General features: G+C 46.7%; 1 protein-coding gene across 15 annotated transcripts in view; it reads left to right on the forward strand.

The window, feature by feature from the left end:
- ARVCF (ARVCF delta catenin family member) overlaps positions 1-19,379 on the forward strand; it is a 211,577-nt gene that overhangs the window by 79,360 nt on the left and 112,838 nt on the right. For 2 of the 15 annotated variants that reach the window (XM_048963939.1, XM_048963940.1), the window contains exon 1: positions 7,831-8,104. The exons of the other annotated variants lie outside the window; for them this stretch is intronic. In XM_048963939.1, the coding sequence (XP_048819896.1) occupies positions 8,084-8,104 (21 nt within the window). In that variant the 5' untranslated portion in view covers positions 7,831-8,083. Of the gene's footprint in view, positions 1-7,830; positions 8,105-19,379 lie in introns of those variants that run through there. 15 annotated transcript variants of the gene reach the window in all.

Below are 19,379 nucleotides of genomic sequence, written 5' to 3' on the forward strand. Positions count from 1 at the left end.
CAGGTGTAGGCCAATAAGCCCTGAGTTGCTGGTGAGTAGCACCTATCGTGCATCTTCTACACATTGTCTCTTGTTGATGATTTTTTTTTTTTTTTTACAAGCTTGGTAAATTTTAATACTCTTCATGTGTGAGGGATTTGGTCTAATCCTCCTGGTTCTATTTTGCTTCTTTTCAAGTCAGCCTTCTGCTGCTCTTCACAGTTGGAACTGAAGTTGGAGGGGGAGAAGACACGAAAGTGAGTGTAGGGCATGTACTATTGGAGGCTGAATGCTCGAAGCTGGGATGTTATCACTGGATGGCTAACCATACAGAACATAACTTTCTAATAATAAAGAATATTGTCTTTTTAACAAAGCATCAGACACAAGAAACTTATTAAACACAGAGCTCCTGAGTTGGTTTAAATTGGCATGGCTTCATGGGTTGTAGAAAAGCTGTCAAAGCTGGGGAGCTGAACAGAAATGTTTGCATTCAAAGACTTTCCCCATTGCTACTCAGAGAGGTACTCTGTGGCTGTAATTAAGCACTGATGTTCTTCAGTTCTTATGTCAATCAGAGGTATCTGTGACTTCTGCCCACAGTGGTAATTTGTGAATTGAGAGTGAATTTCATGTAAAAGGTGGAAGCTCATGATGAGAATTAAGTGTGTGTGCATACACACATAGACTAGGTTAGGTCAAATTGTGCTTCTAAGAAAATACCTTCACGTTAACTTTTCTGAGCTAGAGTTCGGGCCCGACAGTAACTTTTCTGTGTTTCATTACATTTAAGATTCTCCTTGCACATGGTGTTGTGTGTACTGTTAGAATTTAGAAAGCATTTCCAGTATACTGGCAGTAAGAGCATGGGTGCATTAGCATTGAATATGTTTGAACATCTGCAGAGAAGAAGAAAAAGGATTGTGAGCTGCACCGAGCCTCAGCTTCCTTTCTTCTCTCTCCCTACTTCATACAGAATGCAGTTTAATCCCTGCTTAGCGTGCAAAATTCTATTTAATTGCTTGGTTTGTGGTACTTCTTGGCTGTAGAGCATTTTTTCCTTTGTTATATAACACATTTGGGCAATTATAGGGGACTGACAACACAGGGAAAGGCGTGCACTATTTGCCTTACAAGTAAGGCTGAGTACAGACAACAAAGCTGTAGGTTCATGACAGCTCCCTGGCACTGCAGTGCTATTTCCCATTCCCCATGCTGGTGCCACTGCTCTCAGCTCCCCACCTTTGTAATTAAGCTCCCATCTTCTTTTTCCCTGTGGAGCACACACAGTAGCTGTGCCATTAGTTTGGTTTGCAAATTCAGCACAGTAAGAGTAGTCTCAGTGAATGGCTAGGAACGACCAGGGTCAGGTTTCAGATTCTGTGTATCTGCAACTATTCAAAGGATGCAGGGGGTGGGGACTTGGGAACACGATTCCCACGGGAGAATGAGTCTGGAGCTCTGCAATAGAACTTGGTGTGGGCTGAGAGGTAACTGCTGTCCCAATGAGTCCCAATGAATCCCAGCATGAAGAGGAGCCAGAAGCTGTTACTCAGCTGTTTTTAGAGGAATGTGATGCTCTCCATGCATGAGGTGTGATCCTACCTCTGGCTTCCACTGTGTTGGGAATGATACTGTTGAGTTGAGCTCGGAGGCTGGAGCTTTTGCCTCCTTTTTTCTGACCATTGTCTCATCTGTACGAAAGGAGCACCTCCAGGTTTACAGGAGAGTTGGGATCATCTGCTGATAGCTCAGTAGTAGTGGGACCTGGGTGCAGGGAATTCGTGGGCAAAGAACTGCTGGTGGCTTAGGGCAGTGCTGCTGAGCCAGCATGCATCTTACAGGAATTCAGCTGGAGAATTACTGCAGATGCCTCAAATGCAGTTTCCAAAGTGACAGCGTGGCTTATTACAACCCTGTGAGCTTGAGGAGCTCCTGCTGTTTGCCTTTCTGCCTGGGATTAGCCAAGAGGAATCCAAAGAGGAATCATAGAACCTGCTTCCAGTTTTGCAGGAAGAATGTGAGAGCACAAAGCTAAACAAGAACAGGGTTGGTGCGGCAGACGTCGTGGTGTGCAGCGTTTGAGAGCCTCTGGAAGATGGAATCGAGTGGTAATCTGTCAGAATTTGCACTTGCTGGTTTTCCTGTTTTTTCACTGTAGCTTCTCTCTTTAGGTTATTCTTCAGTCTTCATGTAAGGCCTTAAACAGCATAAACATGGATACGTAAACAAATGGGGATATCAGCCTGAATTTCAACTACAACTAAGAAGATTTGACCAAATACATCATTCTGTGAAGTTCCTTCCAGAGGGGATTTGAATAGGGAGCACCTAACGCCCGCTTAGTAGGGCTATTTGAGACTCAAATCTGTTGGCGTGCAACAGAATCCACTGAAAATCTGAGGCATTATCTGAGAAATGTTTGAAACGATGTCAGCAAATCTAGTTTGAAAAGCACATCTCAAAGGAATCACTTAAAAATTTAAAAAGGGAACTGAGTGACTGAGAAGGATCCTGTCTGGTAAAGAAGGAATGATCTTGCTCTTCCCAACAAAATGATATGTTTTTTCAAAACATAATTACATACCATTTTATACTTTCACATAGACAGGCTGGGAGTGCACCTATTAGCACCAAGATGCTTTTGCAGAGTATCTCATCTTCATCATCAGCAGTACCTCACCTCCCTGCTTTGCTTCTCTGAAGTACGTGCTCTGCTGAATCCCAAAGTGCCATCTGATGTCTGTCAGCAGGAGAGCAGTTGAATTGTAAAAAGCAATGGCTGCATTTTCCCTGATGGCTTCAGAAATATTTTTGTGGTTTCATTGGACTTGGAAAGGCTCAACTTCCTTTGTTATAGGGGACTTTTTTATTGAATGATGTTTTGGAAGCAATTGAAAGGCAAGGGTATTACTTTGTAAGCCAAGATGTGTGAAAGTGAGAACAATTTGCTGCATCTGTTAACCTTTCTTGGCTTAGAATATTGCCACCATTAATTTAAAATTATTTTATTTGAATGACAAATTCAGTTTCATGATTTTCCATAGCTTCATTTCTCTGCCAGTAGAAATGTTTTCTTCTAGAACTACAGATAAGAGAAACACATTGACAAGGAATCCAGCTTGCAGCATGCACCTATTCTCTGCACGATGTGTGAGACTTGCAAGATCAGGCAGTGTATTCCAAATCCTCACAGAACCTTTCTGTACCCTCTGTCAGTTCTTTGACAAGACTTTGCTGTCAGTACGGGCTGTGATCTGTGCACGTGCCCTCATCCCCATCAGGCAACAGAAGGCTGTTGGTCCCTGGGCGCCGTTCCCTCACAGATCCCCATGCTGCAGCAGGCGTGCTTTGCACAAACCATAGAAGTAGAGTGTAAGCAAAGTGGTGGTTTGGGACCCAAAGGCTTTTAAAACCAAAAGTTTTCTTCAATTCCATTTCTGCTGCTGTGGGTATCTATATACTCCTGAGAATTTACTCAGAAAAAGAATGGCAGTTGGATTGCAACGTTGCTGATAAAGGCTGAGCCTTCCATTACTTCAGGCCGTGCTGCTCATGGCTCTGTGAGGCTCTTGCTTTCTTTGCTTCCTTTGCTTTCTTCGTCGTGGCCGTGGAGTCGCTCACTGAAGTCATCGGAGTGACTGAGAGCAGAACAGCCAGAGGTGGCCATGGGCAGCCCAGGGCTGAGCGCCAGCTGTAATGATAGCCTTCCTCCAAGTGAATGTCAGAGTTTGTGCTTGAGGTGTGTGTGTATGTGCGTATATAAAAGCTGCTTCCCATTTCTAAGCTATCAAATTACTAGCTGGAGAGGTTATTTTTTGAGCCATAGTTGTGGTGACTGGGAGTACTATAGGTTACTGCCTGAGCTCACTTTAGGCACTGAAGCAGCGTGTGCCTTTCACTGCTGGTGGAGGAACGTTTTTAGAGTTCTGTAGTTAAAAGACTGAGAAGAGCTCCACTCTCCTTGTTTCTGAAGCAGCTTTTTTTCTTCTTGCAGTCTTATTCTCTATATGCAAGTATTTCAAATATAAGAATGCTTCTCTGGAACAAAATGCCATACACAAAGACCTTGCTTCTCTTCAGGAAAGAAGAACCCAAGCATGTTCAGGTTTTGGTTTGAGGAAGACAGTAATTAGTTTGAAAAGGATCATAAAAATGAGTTGATTGCATAGGCATCTATCAGTCCTGTACATTAATGAGAAACCAGTCTTTTTCCCCTCTGAATGAGAGAATGCTGTACGTTGATCTTCTGAGCAAGTGACTGTAATGTTCAGCTCGAAATGTGGCACAAATCATCTGGAAAATCTGAGGGCAGGGAGGGGAGGAATAAAAAAATCTCAGGAATGAAAGATGAGCAGTGCTGGGTTTTCATGCTTTGCAGTGCCTTTGTTTTCCTTTCCAATAACTACAATATGGAATTATGGCCACAGTCCCAACCTTAAATGTGATTTTTTCCTCGCTGTTGTCATTCCTTTATAAATGTAATGCTATCTTAATTTTTTTCTTAAAACTGGAAGTTATTTTTTCTATTTTTAATCCTGTAAGATGTAGTTGATTCTTATTTAAGTGAAGCTGCTAGGCAGAAACATAGGGCATTCAATCGACTGCAACCTATATGTGGTGACATGAGGCTTCCTTTGTCCTTTACTTCTAATGCAAGCAATGCTGTTGCCAGACTGCCCTTGTTCTCATCCTGTCATATGACAACTTGGATGAAATGGACTTGACTGATATTAGATGTAGCAAGATGGAAGCTGTTTGTTTCCAAGTGACAGTGCTTTGAACTCACTGAAGTACCTAACGTTGCCCACTGCAGAGTGTGGCTGTGGCTTCTTTGTCATATTGGTCTTCAGCTCTGTGATGCTTTAGACCTTCTCTTTAGCACTGATGCGTGGAAGCCTCCTCCCCCTGAATGCTGCCTCCTCCCTGATGAAGGTATCTGGCTTCATCTCTGTTTCTAACCTTGCAATATGAAAGCAAAAGGATTTTTAAATGTTACAAGTGCCACAGTGGTTCTGTCTTACAAGAGTCGTGCAACAATTTGGGACCAAGTATGGATGCCTTGAAGGGATCAATGGAATTTTTCAAACAAAAATGATGGAAATAACAGTGAGAGATTACAAAATGCACGTTGGGAGTAAAAATTCTTGTTTTCATCTGCCCACATTAAAATAATCACAGTGTGGCTCAGTGATACATCGTGGTGTGCTGTTCTTTAGTACTCTCACTTACCTGGTATATTTGTGGCATGGAATCCCTAGAGCAGCAATAAATACAACCTTGGTGTGCAAGGTACCCATGTGAACAGAAGCTGTCTGATGCTGAGAGCTGCTGTGGGTGCTTTTGCCTCTATGGTTACCTGGAATTCCTGATTCATCTTGTGACTTCTCGCCCGGTTGGGTTTATGGGTGTTACGTATTGCTGGGCCGTATGTTGTGTTTCCAGGCAGAGCTGTAAACTGTTTTGGTTTTAGTGCCCCTGAGAGCAGATCAAGCCATAGTGCAGCACTACTGATTTAAATTTTTTAAGGGTAGTGGGAGAAAATGAAAAGGAGAACTTGGCCCAGATACTGTGCCTGTCTGTCTCCCAGAAAATTAAAGCTCTTCCTACCTGTGTGCTTTATTTCTCCGAGAGAGAAAAGGCAGTTCTCAGCCTGCTTTTGGCAGTAGGAAACGTGATAAATTAGGAAATTAAAGTTCAGTTAAAAAGGGGAGTGGGGAGGGAAGGGGCAACTGTGGGATGTAGTCAGCAGTTCGGTACTGATGGATGGTGTGTTTGTGGCCAGAATTTGGAAATTGAGTATCACCTCAGGGATCTAATCCATAACTCTTATTTAGGAAATTAGTTACTTCGGTATTGCCAAGCCCCAGCATTCAGAAGTATTTGAGCTCCAAAATATTGCAAGCTCATAAAAAAAAAAATAAAGGAAGTTCTTTGCTTAAAAAAAAAAACAACTTTGGTTTTGAGTGAGAATATTTTAAAAGTTTACCTTATAACCAGAAGGCCTCCCAACATCTACTACATATTGGAGAGGAAGTTATTGTTCTCAACTCTGGAAGGTGGCACTTCAGACTTTGGCAGTGCTAATCTTGCAGGCTTGCAGATGTACCGGGGGGTTTGCAGTGTGAGAGAATTGGCAAGTCTGCCAGGAAGGTTTTTGGTTTCATCGTTGTGCATTCACACGTGGTTGCCACAACGCCCTATGGATATAGACTTTGTAAGGTTTTTTCTTTGACAGTGTAAGGAGGTCTGGCACATGTCCACGTACATGCCTAAATTGAATGGTGCTTTTCTGTGCCAGCATGGCCTCAACAAAAGTGGAGCTCTGTTAGTTAGCTGAAGAATAGCTGGGAGGGGGAGAGCTGTGCAAGTACAGGGCACTGGGACGAAATGCATTCCTTCTGCTTTGCTTTGACTTCTAAGTATTTTATTGAGGGCTGCTACCAGTTGCATCTGAGTTCTCTGTCTTTAAGATGGACTTATTTTCTGCCCACGACAGCAAATACTTTATTGCAGCCAAACCTTGCAGAAAATCTACCATTGCTTTTGTCAGCCTTTGTAACGCTGAACCAAACTGCCCAGGGCTGGGTAATGCAGCTCTGCTGTCTTCTGCCCCTCACTTGCCCAACCTTGGCTCTGGTGTTCAGCTGGAACCCTGACTAGGGCTGCAATAGGAGAGCTGCAATGAGGATTAAATGTCTGACACGTTCCTACCTGTGTTAAATGTCATTTTTTCATGTTTATCTGGTGAGATTTGTATTAATTGACGCATTAATTGCACTAATGCTGGAAGTGTGTTTTAGAATTCTCAGGGACTGCAAAGCTAGGATGAAAAGGCGCCCTTCTGCTAAGGTGCCTCTTCTGGGAATTACAGGAAACTCCCTTGTGCTCCGCCTTCCTTTCGTTCTTTTGGCTCCGACCATCCCTGTTTTCCAGGACAGTCTCTAATTTGATTCCAGTAGCTTTCAGTCCCTAATTACCCTTCTTCAGCCACCAGCTGTTATAGGCTTGGATTTATTTATTGCTTCGGTTTGCTGCTGGAGCCCCGGTATAATCGAGCAAAACCAGCCCTACCCTGGGCTCGGGGGGCTGCAGCTGGAAGGCGGCACCCCGCGCAGCGTTCAGCGCTGCCCGCGGTCGTTTCGTGCCCGCCTGCCCGTCCCGTTCTCGCACCGCTCGTCTCCGTACTTATCAGTACGTCTCCTTTCTGCGGTTTCTCAGAGAACGCGGAAAGAAGGGTTCCAGCCCAGGACTGGACCCTTCGGAAGGCTCTCTTCCATCTCCGGGCGCGCAGCCCAGCAGCAGCACGGCGCTGGGAGCTGCCGGCAGGGCGTGCGGCCCCGGGGCGGGGGAGGAAGGTGCGGCACAGCTGGCGCTCGTTGTGCTAACGCGTACTTCGGCGAGACGGCATCTTCACGAACGCGGGCCAGGTCTGCGTGCAGGTGAATGGTTTTAAGAAACGAGGCCAGCCGCGCTTGGAGCCGTCAGCCTCACTTTCTGTGCAAGGTCCGAAAGGGAGGAAGCCGCGATTGCAGATGACCTTCCAGTGCCGCTGCTGCATTAGGAATCTCCGAGCGGGGTACGAAAAGTAAACGAGCCGGGCACTTTCCTTTCTCGTGCCTCGTCGCCAGCCGTCCCTCTCGTGGAAGACGCGCCGCGCTCCCCGGCACGCGGCCGCCGCTCGCTTTCCCCCTTTGTCTCGCGCACGCGGCAGCGCGGTTCACCGGCGGCGGCCCGGGCCCGAGGGACGCGGCTCGGCTGGGGGCGGCCCCGCCCCGCGCCCCCCGGCCGGGCTCTTGCAGCCGTCGGGCGTGGCCCGGCCCCGGCCGCCCGTCGGTCCCGCCCCCGGGGCCCGGGCGGCGGGAGCGGAGCCGCGTGAGCGGGGTTCCCTCCCCTCGGGGCGGCGGCGGCGCTTCTCCGCGGGGCTCTTCGCTCCGGATGGGCTCCGGACGGAGGGAGGCAGCCGCTCGGGTCGCGGGAGGAACGAGCTTCGCGAGGGAACGAGGCTGCGGAGGCGGCCGGAGCGGGAGGCTGCGCGCTCCGAGGGGTCGCGGGGAGCGGGGCGCGTCCGTGCCGGGGGCGGTGCGGCCGGCGCCGCGCATCCATGCCTGCGGAACTCGAACGGGTCAGTGCGCGACTCGCGTCCTCGCGGGGCCGGGGGGACGCCGGGCTGCTTTTTCCAGCCGAGCGTGCGGGAGGGGTTTTGCCGCTGCCTGTTGTGCTCGCTGGTGAAACGCTGGAGAAAGCCAACTGTTGTTTTCTTTGACCTTCTCATCCCGCTCAGTAGATCTGGGGAACTCTTTGACGTAGAGCAGCTAGGAATAGCGCTTCTGGAGAAGGAAAGGCTGGCTATTGTGCTGTGCGATATGTTTGCTTTTCCCACGCGGCGCTCTTTGATTCCGTTGCTGAACGTAGTGGGAATATAACTTCTATTTTTTGCGTAAACGTTATTTTAAACTGCTATGCTAATAATGAACTTAGTGGGAGATCTCAGATGTCCTTCTTTGCCTTGGGGTGTCTTTGGGCACCGCAGAGTGAAGCTGGGGCAGGCAGGTAGATAGCAAGGCCAGCAGGCTGCTGTGTGAGGTCAGGTCTTCTCTGGAGATGTTCAAGACCTGCCTGGATGCCTACCTGTGCGACCTACTGTAGGGAACCTGCTTTGGCAGGGGGGTTGGACTCGATGATCTCTGGAGGTCCCTTCCAACCCCTACAGTTCTGTGATTCTGTGATTCTGTGTGTGCGGGTGCTTGCTGCGGTGACCCCACAGCTCCAGCTGGTGCTGGGCTGCTCTGTTGAGCGCAGGTGACAGTGGGGGGCAGTTGCTGCAGACTTCTTTAAGTATCCTTTTTCTTCTCTCCTTTCTTCATTTAAAATAGTGTGTTTGGGGAGAGGAATGTAAAACGTGCTGCTGGCGCGTCCCTGGATTTAAGTTCACTGCTCTGGAGTTGTTGGAGGTGCTTCAGCTTGCTTTAAGCTTGCTGCGCACTGCTTTTCCATCCCGGCAGCAGAATGCTGAATTGTTTCTTGATGCAAATGGGATACGGGTTTCTGTTCAGAGGAAAGCAGCCCTTTCAGCCAGGCCCCTCTGTGCTCACTCCCCTTAGATATGACGGTGGTGGCTGCCCTGCCCGCTGGGGGCCCGGCTTGGTCGCCTGCATTGTGTGCCATTTGCGTCCCGCACCCTGCGTCCTTTGGGCGGAGGGCTCTGAGCTGTGTAGGACCTGCTGCTGCCCTGGGCAGTGTAGAGCCTGCCCTGAGGTGCGCGGTGGCACGGCACAAGCTGCTCATTTGGTGTACCTGGATGGGTGGCAGCTTTGGGGGATTTCTGTTTTTTCTTTGAATAAAAAGCAGAGGGCAGAATGCTAACGGCATGTTTGATGCCTTCTGCTCTGCACACGGAGCTGTGTTCTCATCTTCTGTGCTTTCTGTGTAGATAGGAGGAGAAGCTCGAGCGGTGCAAGATTACCGTTAATCACTTCAGGTCATGCATTACAGTTAATTTGTAAATTCTTCTTCCACATCAAAACAACAACAAAAATGCCTGTGGTTTTAATTTTCATGCTGCTTTCACAGCTGAGGGTGAGACAGAGAAGTGTTACTTTATCTTTTCTGGTGGAGGATGGGCTCTTGATTTATTCTGAGGCCTTTCTGCAGCATAACTGATCGAGTTGATGCTGCAACAGCATATTAGAGAATGGTTTGCTTAATGAAAGGCAGCAGTTCTAAACTGCATTGTCAGAGAAATTTATTGTGTAGTTACAGAGCCTTTAGAAAGTAATTTTTTAACTTTAACGACCACAATTAAGTAAAATTAAGCCGAATGGATAAATGGTTAAGGCAAGTGGCAATCCTACACAATCCATATATACAAAGGCTGAAGGGGTTTCCATCATGTCAACTGAAGACTCAGTGCCTTTAGAGACTCCTCACATCTAAAGCCTGAGCTAAGACAGTTGTTGATTGTAACTAAAAAGGAGCAGGTGTGACTTCCAGCTCTCCTCCAGACTTCAGCTGAGAGCAGCCGCAGTTCTGGGCCCCAGAGCAGCATTGCACCTTGGAAGCCTGGTGGAGCAAATGCACACGGAGAGCCGGTTCTTGTGGCTGTAATGGGAGGGCTGGCATGTCCTGTGCTCTGCATTGGCTCTTCCCTCTGCTGCTGCTGGCTGTGGATGGAGATGCTGAAGTTTGTCCATGTACGCCTGGAATTCTTTAGTCTATCTGTACAGAGTTCATGAAATTTGGAGTTTCCTTGGAGTCTGTAACTGCTAAAATATGCTCGGAGTACTGTATGACGTACGGTTTTGATCTGGTCCTGAAACTTCAAATGCTGGCTTGCCTTGGGGCTATAACGTTGTGAAGGGGAAAGGAGTCACCTGGTGACTTTTGGTGAAAATTGTTCAGTTCTGTTATTTCTGCTTTGGAAAATACTTTGCAAACATGACTAATTCGTGTCCTGAGCCCAGTCAGCTGCCCTTCCCCAGCACCTTGTCCTGGGAGCATTCTGCTGGAGGATGATGCTGATGTGAGCAAGCGTGGAAGCTTGGAGCTGGCAGGATGAAAAATGGAGTGGTGCGTTGGCGACTGGCCTGGTGGGGTCTTTGTCAGCCATGGAAGTCTTGGGGAAGATGTGTTCTTGGAGGTGCGACGTGTGACAGCATCGTCACTAGAACTGCTTTCTTGTGAAAGTGCTGACGTGAGCTGTTGGGACACAAGGGTTGGTGTGTGTGTGAGTGCAGCCTGTAACAGCACGGCGCTCAGTGCTGCCTCCCGGCTGCCCCAGAACCACCTGTCCCAGAGGCTGAGGGGCTGCGCCGGGCTGACCACGAGGTTTGCTTCAGTTGCACCACAGCTGCTAAAAATAAAAGCTTAAAGAAAAAAAGAAAGGTGTGCACGCAAAATGTCATCGTAATGTAGGAATGCCTGTTGCTGTAGATAGAATGGGGAAAAAAAGGTGATGGTAACTGTTGGAAGCTGCCTGCGCAGGGTGCCTCTAACTTGTGCCAGGAGCTTCTCTGGGGGTCTGGCTCTGCCATGGATGGCATCCTGTGTCATGGAGCGGGACAGGGCTGCTGGGCCGGCGGGTTGTGGCAGCAGCACAGAGAAGGAAGTGGGCACTGCGGTGCTTGTGGTGGTAACAGAGTTCAGATAGTAGGAGGTGGTGCTTGGTTTACGTTGAAGGGTTTTATTTCTAGTGAAAAATGGAATGTAGAATTGTGTGCGTGGGTTTTCTTGTGTTTTTGTTTTGCCTTTTAAGGATGTGGGGAACGGCTGATTCCTCCCCGTGCCTCAGCTGTGGGATACAGTGAGAGGAGTGGTTTAGGAGTGAATGGAGTCCCTCAGTCAAATCCTGAGATTAGACAATGTTTCAGATTACTATTTAAAGGAAAACTGAAACTCAGATCGCTCTGATTTCACCGTGTCCTTTGTGCCTCACGTATTTCATTAGGTTGCAGCCCAGCTTTGTTGTTCTTTTAGTCACTTCTCTGCATGCCTGAGCAGTGAACAAATGTAACTGTACCTGGGAGAAGCTTTACGAGCTTTGGGAGCTGAAGTCCTGCTTTCTCTGGGCACAGCTCATAATCTTTTGTATCTACAAATGGCAGGCGTGATCTCTTCTGTCTTACTGAGGGTGATGTTTCCATGGACTCGGCGTTCCCTGTGCACTGCAGTAATGTGAAAATTCATTACTTCCAATGGTGTTCTCTGCCCCTTTGATGAGTCAAGCCCACACCTGCTTACAGGAGGAAATTGAAATGCCTGAGTTTTCCCTTTTGGCTGATCCCACACAGCTATCCTTCACATCGCTGTCTCCTCTTTGGCATTCAGAAAAATAAAGTAAAAATTCTTCTGAGTAGACGTGGGGAGTGTTTGAGCTTGGGAATTTCTGCCTCTGCAAGCTAAATCGCTTGGCACAGCTCTGAACTTTTATTTTTAGTAAAACTTCCAAGCCGACCTATTGTTCAGAGAAGGAGATGTTCCTGAAAGCCCAAAATGGAACTAGAAAGTGGGGGCTTATTTTTGTACCATACAAAACGTATTTGCTTGCAGAGCTGTGGCTACAGCAATGCAATTTGATTTAAGCAGTGTAGCTTTAAATGCACGTAGTGTAACAGTGATTGGAATCATGCTGAACATTCAGAAGAGTTTTCATCTTGCAGGCTTGTCATTCATTCTGGAGCTGTGAGATGTGGTACGGTCCCTCTGTGGATGGTGGAGCCCTGAGATGTGAATGATTCCATGGATGATGGGGATTATTCTGCTGTTTGAATTGTAAACTCTTTCAAATTGTTTTAGCAAGTTTTGCATCTGAAACCATCTGCATTTCTCTTTGATTTAATAGTTCTCAGGGAACTCGGTGTTAAGGGAATAAAGGTCCTTTTGGCTTCCAGGCATAGAGCAGTGTGGACCTGAGCTGCTTTGTTTTGTGGTGCGTTTAACAGAGTGTATCAGTGTTTGTACCAGAAAGCTGCAAAGGCTGGAGCTTTCCAAGCTTAAATGAGAAAGAGTTGTTTGATTAAGAAGTTTAATACAGGCTGTTTAAAGTAGGCTTGATGTGAAAACCGGTATATAAGACTATATGTTGTATTTCACATGGTACTGTATTACAACAATGGAAAACAAATGGTTTTGAATGGGCAACGTGACTTATTTGTAAAACAGAACATGCAGGTGGCAGTAGCTTTGTATCAGCACCCCCTGAGCCCCTGTTGGACACCAGCTGAACAGACCCTGGGTCTTCAGGCTGGGGCTGCTGTTCTCTGTGGGTGTGAATTCTGTAGAGCAGTGCTGTGGCCCTGCCTCAAGTCCTGGTGTTCGTGGGTACGTGGCAGAACGTGTGTTAGTGTTTGTCCTTAAAGCTTCTTCCTAACGGAAGCAGTGTTGACCAGGATAATGCTCCTATTTATTGTTCATGTAGTTTAACTTCAGAGGGATGCGTTTATTCCTGCAGATGCTTTCTGTTACTGGCATCACACTGGTTATTGGCCCATCTGGGAAATAGTGGCAGCATGTTCTGGGACACCAGCACTGCCCAGTTGGGCTGGTTTGGTGATTTCTTTGCCATTTCAAGTCTCTGATGGATCCTAGACATGGTTTTTGTTAGTTTAAGAGTGCAGCTCTTGTAGATCATAGTCATGATGCCCTAATGAGGCAGTGCTTATGGTGATCTTTTTCTGGGCTGTGAAAGATTTCAACTTAAATGCTGAATACTGTGGAAGTCAAGAGTGGCTTTGTTAGTGGTAGCTTTTACTCGTAAATTACGTATTGATACTGCTTACGGTTGTAGAATTTGGTTCTCACTGCTTTCGCAGCATTTGGCTGTGAGATGTCCCTTTGAACTGCTGGATTGTTGGCAGACTTTCTGGTTTTTTTTTTAAGGGTAACTAATAATATTAATAGTTGCCTTTAATTAAAAGGGAATGGTTATTTCTGTGCTTGTAACTCAAAAGCTGCGTTTCATTACTTCCCCTAAATGCTGCCTGAGCATTACTGTGCCTCAGTTGTTTTTTGTTGTGTTGGTAATGTTTTGAAATTATCTGGTATGCTGCAAATGAAATTCTTTACTGCCTAGTTGCTTCTTCCTTTTATTGCTACTAGACCTTGTTAAGTACAGCCATCTATCAGTACCAGAGGAGAGACTGTCTTCACATCTGATGAGCATTCGTGTTCTCTGGTGACAGTGAAAAGACCCGAGGGAGCAGTGTGGAGCTGCACTGGGAGCATCAGGTTATTGTTAGGAAGGGGTTGTTCCCCAGAGGTGGTGTGGCCCTGGAGCAGGCTGCCTGGGGGATGCAGCACCAGGCTGCCAGAGTTCAAGCGGCGTTTGGACGATGCACCCAGACTGATTTTCAGGTGGTCCTTCAGGAGCCGGGAGTTGAGCTCAGTGATCCTTATGGGTCCCTTCCAGCTTGGGTGATTCCCTGATTCTGTGTGATTCTTGAAACTCATGAGAGAGGTCTTTGGATGTCATGGATGCGGTGCTTCCTTGTTGGTGTTCTCTTTTGGGTAAAGGAAGTAAGCAGGGGAAAGCACCTCCTAAAGCAGTAGCTGAATGCCCTGCTCCCCAGCAGCAAGTTTGTAGTCTTCCTGCTTCATTGGGCAGCATCATAGCAATACGTGAAACATTCCCCAAAGTTCAGCTTTTGAGACATCCAACCACGCCTTGGTTTATGGGTGCATGAAGCCACAGAGAGATTGTTGAAAGCACTCGGTTTGCCTGCTGTTACAGGAGGGGTGGTGTCCAGCCAGAGAAGCAGAGTAGATAGAAGTAGGAGAGAAAGTGGAGTTCTGTTTTGCTTTGGAGAAAGGGAGGCAGTGAGCACAGATGTTGGGAGTGAGTTCAGGTAATGCTGGCTGGTGTGTGGGGGTTGAAAACATGGAGCTTTCTGGATGAAATTTCAATAAGTCTGTTATGCAGAAAACTTGTCCTTGCTTTCTCAGCTGGCAGCTAAGTTGCTAGGTATTTAATAAAATATATGGGATCTTCTGAGGTCCTCTAGTTATGGCATTAATTCAGTTCTGCAAGGTGATTGTGCCCTAGCAATAGCGCAGTATCAGAACCTGGGGCTGCAATCCCCATCTCAATTCCTGTTTGTCATGTTTTAACAAGGAGGCTGTACTGCCTGGCTCCTCATTCTGCTCTTTGGCCAAACGGACTGGGCTGTGATGCATTTACAGACTTCTTAACAACTGAATTGCGCACATTAGTGTATGTAAATATAAGCAAATTTATGTAAACATATGTATGCCTGATGAGGAACACTTCATGTTTGTCCTTAGCAATTTCATCTTATCTGGGTCATTCTTTCTCTTTCTGTCAAGCGTGACACGATGTTGTGTTACCTGAGGTTAGAATGAATCTTGGTCACAGCAGCACATTTGTCTTGTATTTTATGACACGATCTTATCACTTCCCATTTCTTTTTCCTATTCAGCTTTTCAGCCATCAGCAGCAGTGGTGCCACCAGCGCAGCGATGCCAGGGCTGCACAGTAATGTGCACCTTTGGCAATTTGAAGGCATAATGCTGTGCTTCTGAGATATAGTATTCTTAGCAGAGTATTTCTGGAGGGAAGAGATGTCTGTTATTACATCAGAAATGGCAGCCATCGCTCATTTTAGATGTAGGCAATGAGAAAAGAGCTTCTTTGAATAACATCCAGTAAATAAGAAGTAAACAGGAGGTGACACTATGCTCTTCTCTTTTGTCCACAGCAGTAGATGCAAAGAAGTGCTGATTTATTTGTGTAACAGTGACAGAAAGACCTTGGCATTGGCAGCTGCAGCTTCTGTATTTTAATCTATTAAAAGTATTTTTTGTCAGTTTTATGAAAACGTAGAGAGAAAGAGAGGGGGAGTGTTGTTCAGTTTGATTGCTGGAAACGTTTCCACCCTTTCTAATGGATTGGGTTTTGAAGTATCTAAATACTCTAAAAGAGATGCCTCCTATTTGTTTCCATGGCAGTGGCAGCAGATGCAAAGAGCACAGTAAGGCTGTTTGGCGGAGCTGAAGCACCTGGCTGCAAGGGGCTTTAAATCCAGGGTGACATCGTTCTGACCTCCTGAGCCTTTCTGCTGCTTGGGTTTGGGTCTCCAGTCAAAATCATCCTTCTGCTCCCATTGCACGGGATCCATTTATTTTGTTTTACTTTCTTTTGCTACACTGAGAGTTACAGTTTCAGTTTAATAATGCTAACACAAAGTTTCCATTGCTCAAAATGTGATTTTTTATTTTCTCCCTATGCTGCTTCCAAGCACGAGGTGAGGCAAACCCTGTGCTGCGGCCGTGCCCAGGGTGCTGGGTTCTGGAGGCTTTCCATGAGAGGGCTGCTGGTACATCTGTCATGTGTGGGATGCTGAGGGAAGGGTCACATCCACGGCAGCTGGAGCCATGTGTGCCTGTGTAGATGCACTGCAGACGTGTGGGTGTGCTTCGTGAGTTGTTGCCCTTTGAATCTTCTTGTTTTCAGAGAAACTTGGCGGAGCTGTGGCATGTGGATACTGGTTTGGCAAGTGGAGTCACAGAAATATTTATGAAGACTGTTGGGTTCTTCGCCCTGCACTTATCCCCTCTTCCTGGATTTAGAACTCTCCAAAGTGTTCTGTTCTATCCATGGACATCCCTGCTTTTCTTTTAAAGGGACAGAGAGAATTTGCTTTGTCCTGAGAATTAAAATATAAATGCTTATTTTAAAGTCTTTTAAAATTGACACTGGAGATGTGCCACGCATACATGTGTGTTTCTTAAATATTTGATGTGGGTACCAAAGACTGCACTTGTAGGTAGCGAACAGTGGGAAAAAGTACCTCTGTTCTTCCTTAACTCTGCTTTGTGTGGTGCTGAGCAGCAAGGTAACTTGGGGCGCTTGATGCACGTGGCAGTGCTGTTGTGCAGGTGTGTGATGGTGTGTTTCCTGCAGCTGTCGGAGGGATGCAGAGCCGAGTGCAGCCTTGTTTCACCAGGAGTGTTGTGGAGCAGCCTGGTGCTGAGCTGTACTGTGAGCACGGTTGGGCAGGAGGTGTGAAGGCTGCTTTCTTCATTGGGCAAAATAATCTCAGTATGGCGACTGCTGATAGCAAATTCCTCAAACTTCTTCTTGGTTTGACTGGTTGTAGGAGCAGACTGTTGCATGCACTTCCTGCTTCTTCTTGTTCTTACTGTATCTGCAGTTGTAGACTGAATCCTGCTTTCACGGTAGCTCAGAGCTGCACAGCCTTCCTGGCAGCGCTGTGTCTGCAGGCTTTGGGCACCCAGCGCTCTGCGTCCGCCTCTGGTGAGCTGGTCACTTGCGTTGGGAATGAAAGAGTTAAGAATAATCTGATTGCAGGGCTGAGATCTGTTTGAACTTGTGGTCTCTTGAAAGAAAATGCCATTCAGCACCGTTGCACAGAGTTATTTCATTCTTAATTTTAATTGACATGTCCCAGAATGCAGCCTGCTCTTATGAATCCCTACAGTACGGAGATGGTTCGTGAGTGTGTCTGTAAAGTGTCTTAAGTGCAAGTCGTCATTACTTTCCCTTTTGGTACTGACATTCTTTTTAGTTAACTTATTCACTCACAAGGTTTATAAAATCTGAAGGAATCTTTCCCTACATGAGATGTTGGACACCTGCAGGGATTGCGGCTTGGTGACCTGGAGCTGCTCCTCCTGTCCCATCCCTGTGTGCCCCTCTGGGCCACCAGCCAGCAGAGAGGGACGCTGGTGTGCAGTGCTACCCCTGCCTTCAGTCAGGGGATCCCATGGTATGGTAGTGAAATAAATGGAATTGTTTTATTCGTGGTTGTAAAAGTGGCAGCAATGTGTCACCTTTATTAGGAGAAAGAAAAAGAAAAAAAAAAAAAAGCAGAAACTTGTGCTGGTGTAGCATCAATTTTTCATTCGTCTTCTGGGTTTAATTAAAATCCAATTATTTCTGAAGCCAGTGATAGCAGCAGGGCTATGCTGCTCTGTCTTTATTTAGTTGTGGAGAGTAGAGAAACTTCCATAAAACAGTTTTGAATATTTTATGTCTGCAGGATTGATAACATACTGAAAATAAATTGTACAGTAGTCCCATATTGGGTTTATCCCAGAAGTTAATTCCTGTCTAGGCTGGTGTTGACTTCAGAAGTTCTCAGCTAGAGCCTGTAGTCTCCATCACATCTTTCCATCACTAGTAAGCAAGTGAATTTCACTTGTGGTGTGCTGTACAGGCTCTGTGTGTTTATACTCTTGTACAGCTGACTGGCTGCCTTAGCTGGGGTGGGAGCTTCATCAATTATTAAAGCCCAGCTTGGCTTGGTTTTGTCCAGCATCAGAGCAGAGCCACAGCTGCTGAAGTTCCAACTGGAGGAGCGTGAGAGCTTTCTTCTCAGCAGGGTTGTTCCACTTGGGTATGCTTTTGTGTGGATTGAGAATCTGTTAGTGTACCCGTGTCTATTTCTGAACTAGAGCATGGATAGTATTACCAAGTGTGCTTTTCAGGAGCTGTGCTATTAAAACTTGGAATGTGTTCCCCTGTATATGGCTTTTGGGGTTTTTTTAGAACTTCTGCTTTCCTTCCTCCCCTGCAGATATTAATACACTAAAGGTTTGGGAAAAAAACCCTTTGTTTTCATGGAGCCTATTGTTCAATCAAGGTGCATGTTGTCAGTGGTCACATGCTTTGCTTAAATATTTTATAAGCCCAGTCCATAGCAGGCTCTCCCTGCCTTCCTTCTGCAGTCCTGTCTGTTTCCACAATGCTGTTTGTAAGGAGGGTGGGCTTGAAACATGAAAGCTTTTAGCAGATACTTGATTTAAGCCATTCTTTGTTCTTTTGCTGTGCTCAAATGACAGAGCTCTGAGTAATAAGAACCTCTTCTTTCCTTGTGTTCTGCCTGCTGAAGTCATCTTCTACCCGTGGGACAGCCTCCTTGGCCCTCACACCTCCAGCGTGATGCAGAAGCAATGCTGGTTCGTGCCGCTAGGATAAAAGATGAGGGGACATCTGAAACACTGCTTCTGTGTGAGTTCTGTTAGAATTGGGTGGGAGCATGCTGTGCCTCAGCCCTGGCGATTGGTGCAGTAGTAATGTTCTGGGGATGTGGCTCCAGAACTCAGGACTCTGGCACTCAGTGATAACAAAGCAACCTGGAAGAAACGCAGTAAGAGATTAGGTAAGGGAACCAGGTGCACCTGCTCCTCGAGTAGCACAGAGTTGGCAGCGGGATGCTGTCACCTCTGTAGTGTGCTGTGGGGACAGACAGGCTCTGGGTGCTGGGGAGCTGCAGGCACCTCGCTCTGTGCAGGAAAGGAGAAGCACCTCCAGTGCCATTCACCTTCCAGTAAAACCGGTGGCTGCTGTTCCACTTCATGTGCTTTCAGTACAACTGCTGGTTTGGGTTTTTAATAGGTGCAGAGGTTGGTCCACTTTCATGCTATGTTCCTGGGAGTTAGGATCACTGCCCCTCTAGGACCAGCCCTCACAGTAGAGCAGAGATTCCAAGGAAAGACGAGGAACTGTTTGAATCTCTTCCAGTCTCAGGAAGGACAGAGGCCTGTGCTTTCTGCTCCTGTGTGCGGCAGCATGCAGTTGTGAGGTGTCATATTCTGGTCTGACAGAGTGGGAGTTATTTGACATCTCTGCTGAAGCTCTGCTTGCCACTTCTCTGATGAAGTTCCCAATCGAGCATTACAGAAATTTGTAGGAGCTTTGTTACTAATCATGATAGAAATGTGTATCTGGACCATTTGTGGCTCAGTAGACCTTAAGACCCTTGAGTACAAGCTCACAGTGGCCAAAGTTGCTGCTGGTAGTGATTATCTCTGGATTTGTTGTCTGCATTGCACTTCATTCTTATTTGGGCTAATGAAGAACTACTACGTGCTACTATGTTAGGGTCACTCTGAGGGTAAGTGAAAGCAGCTCATTGTTCAGG

Source organism: Lagopus muta, chromosome 17 (assembly GCF_023343835.1).
Source record: "Lagopus muta isolate bLagMut1 chromosome 17, bLagMut1 primary, whole genome shotgun sequence".
NCBI classification, from domain to species: Eukaryota; Metazoa; Chordata; class Aves; order Galliformes; family Phasianidae; genus Lagopus; species Lagopus muta.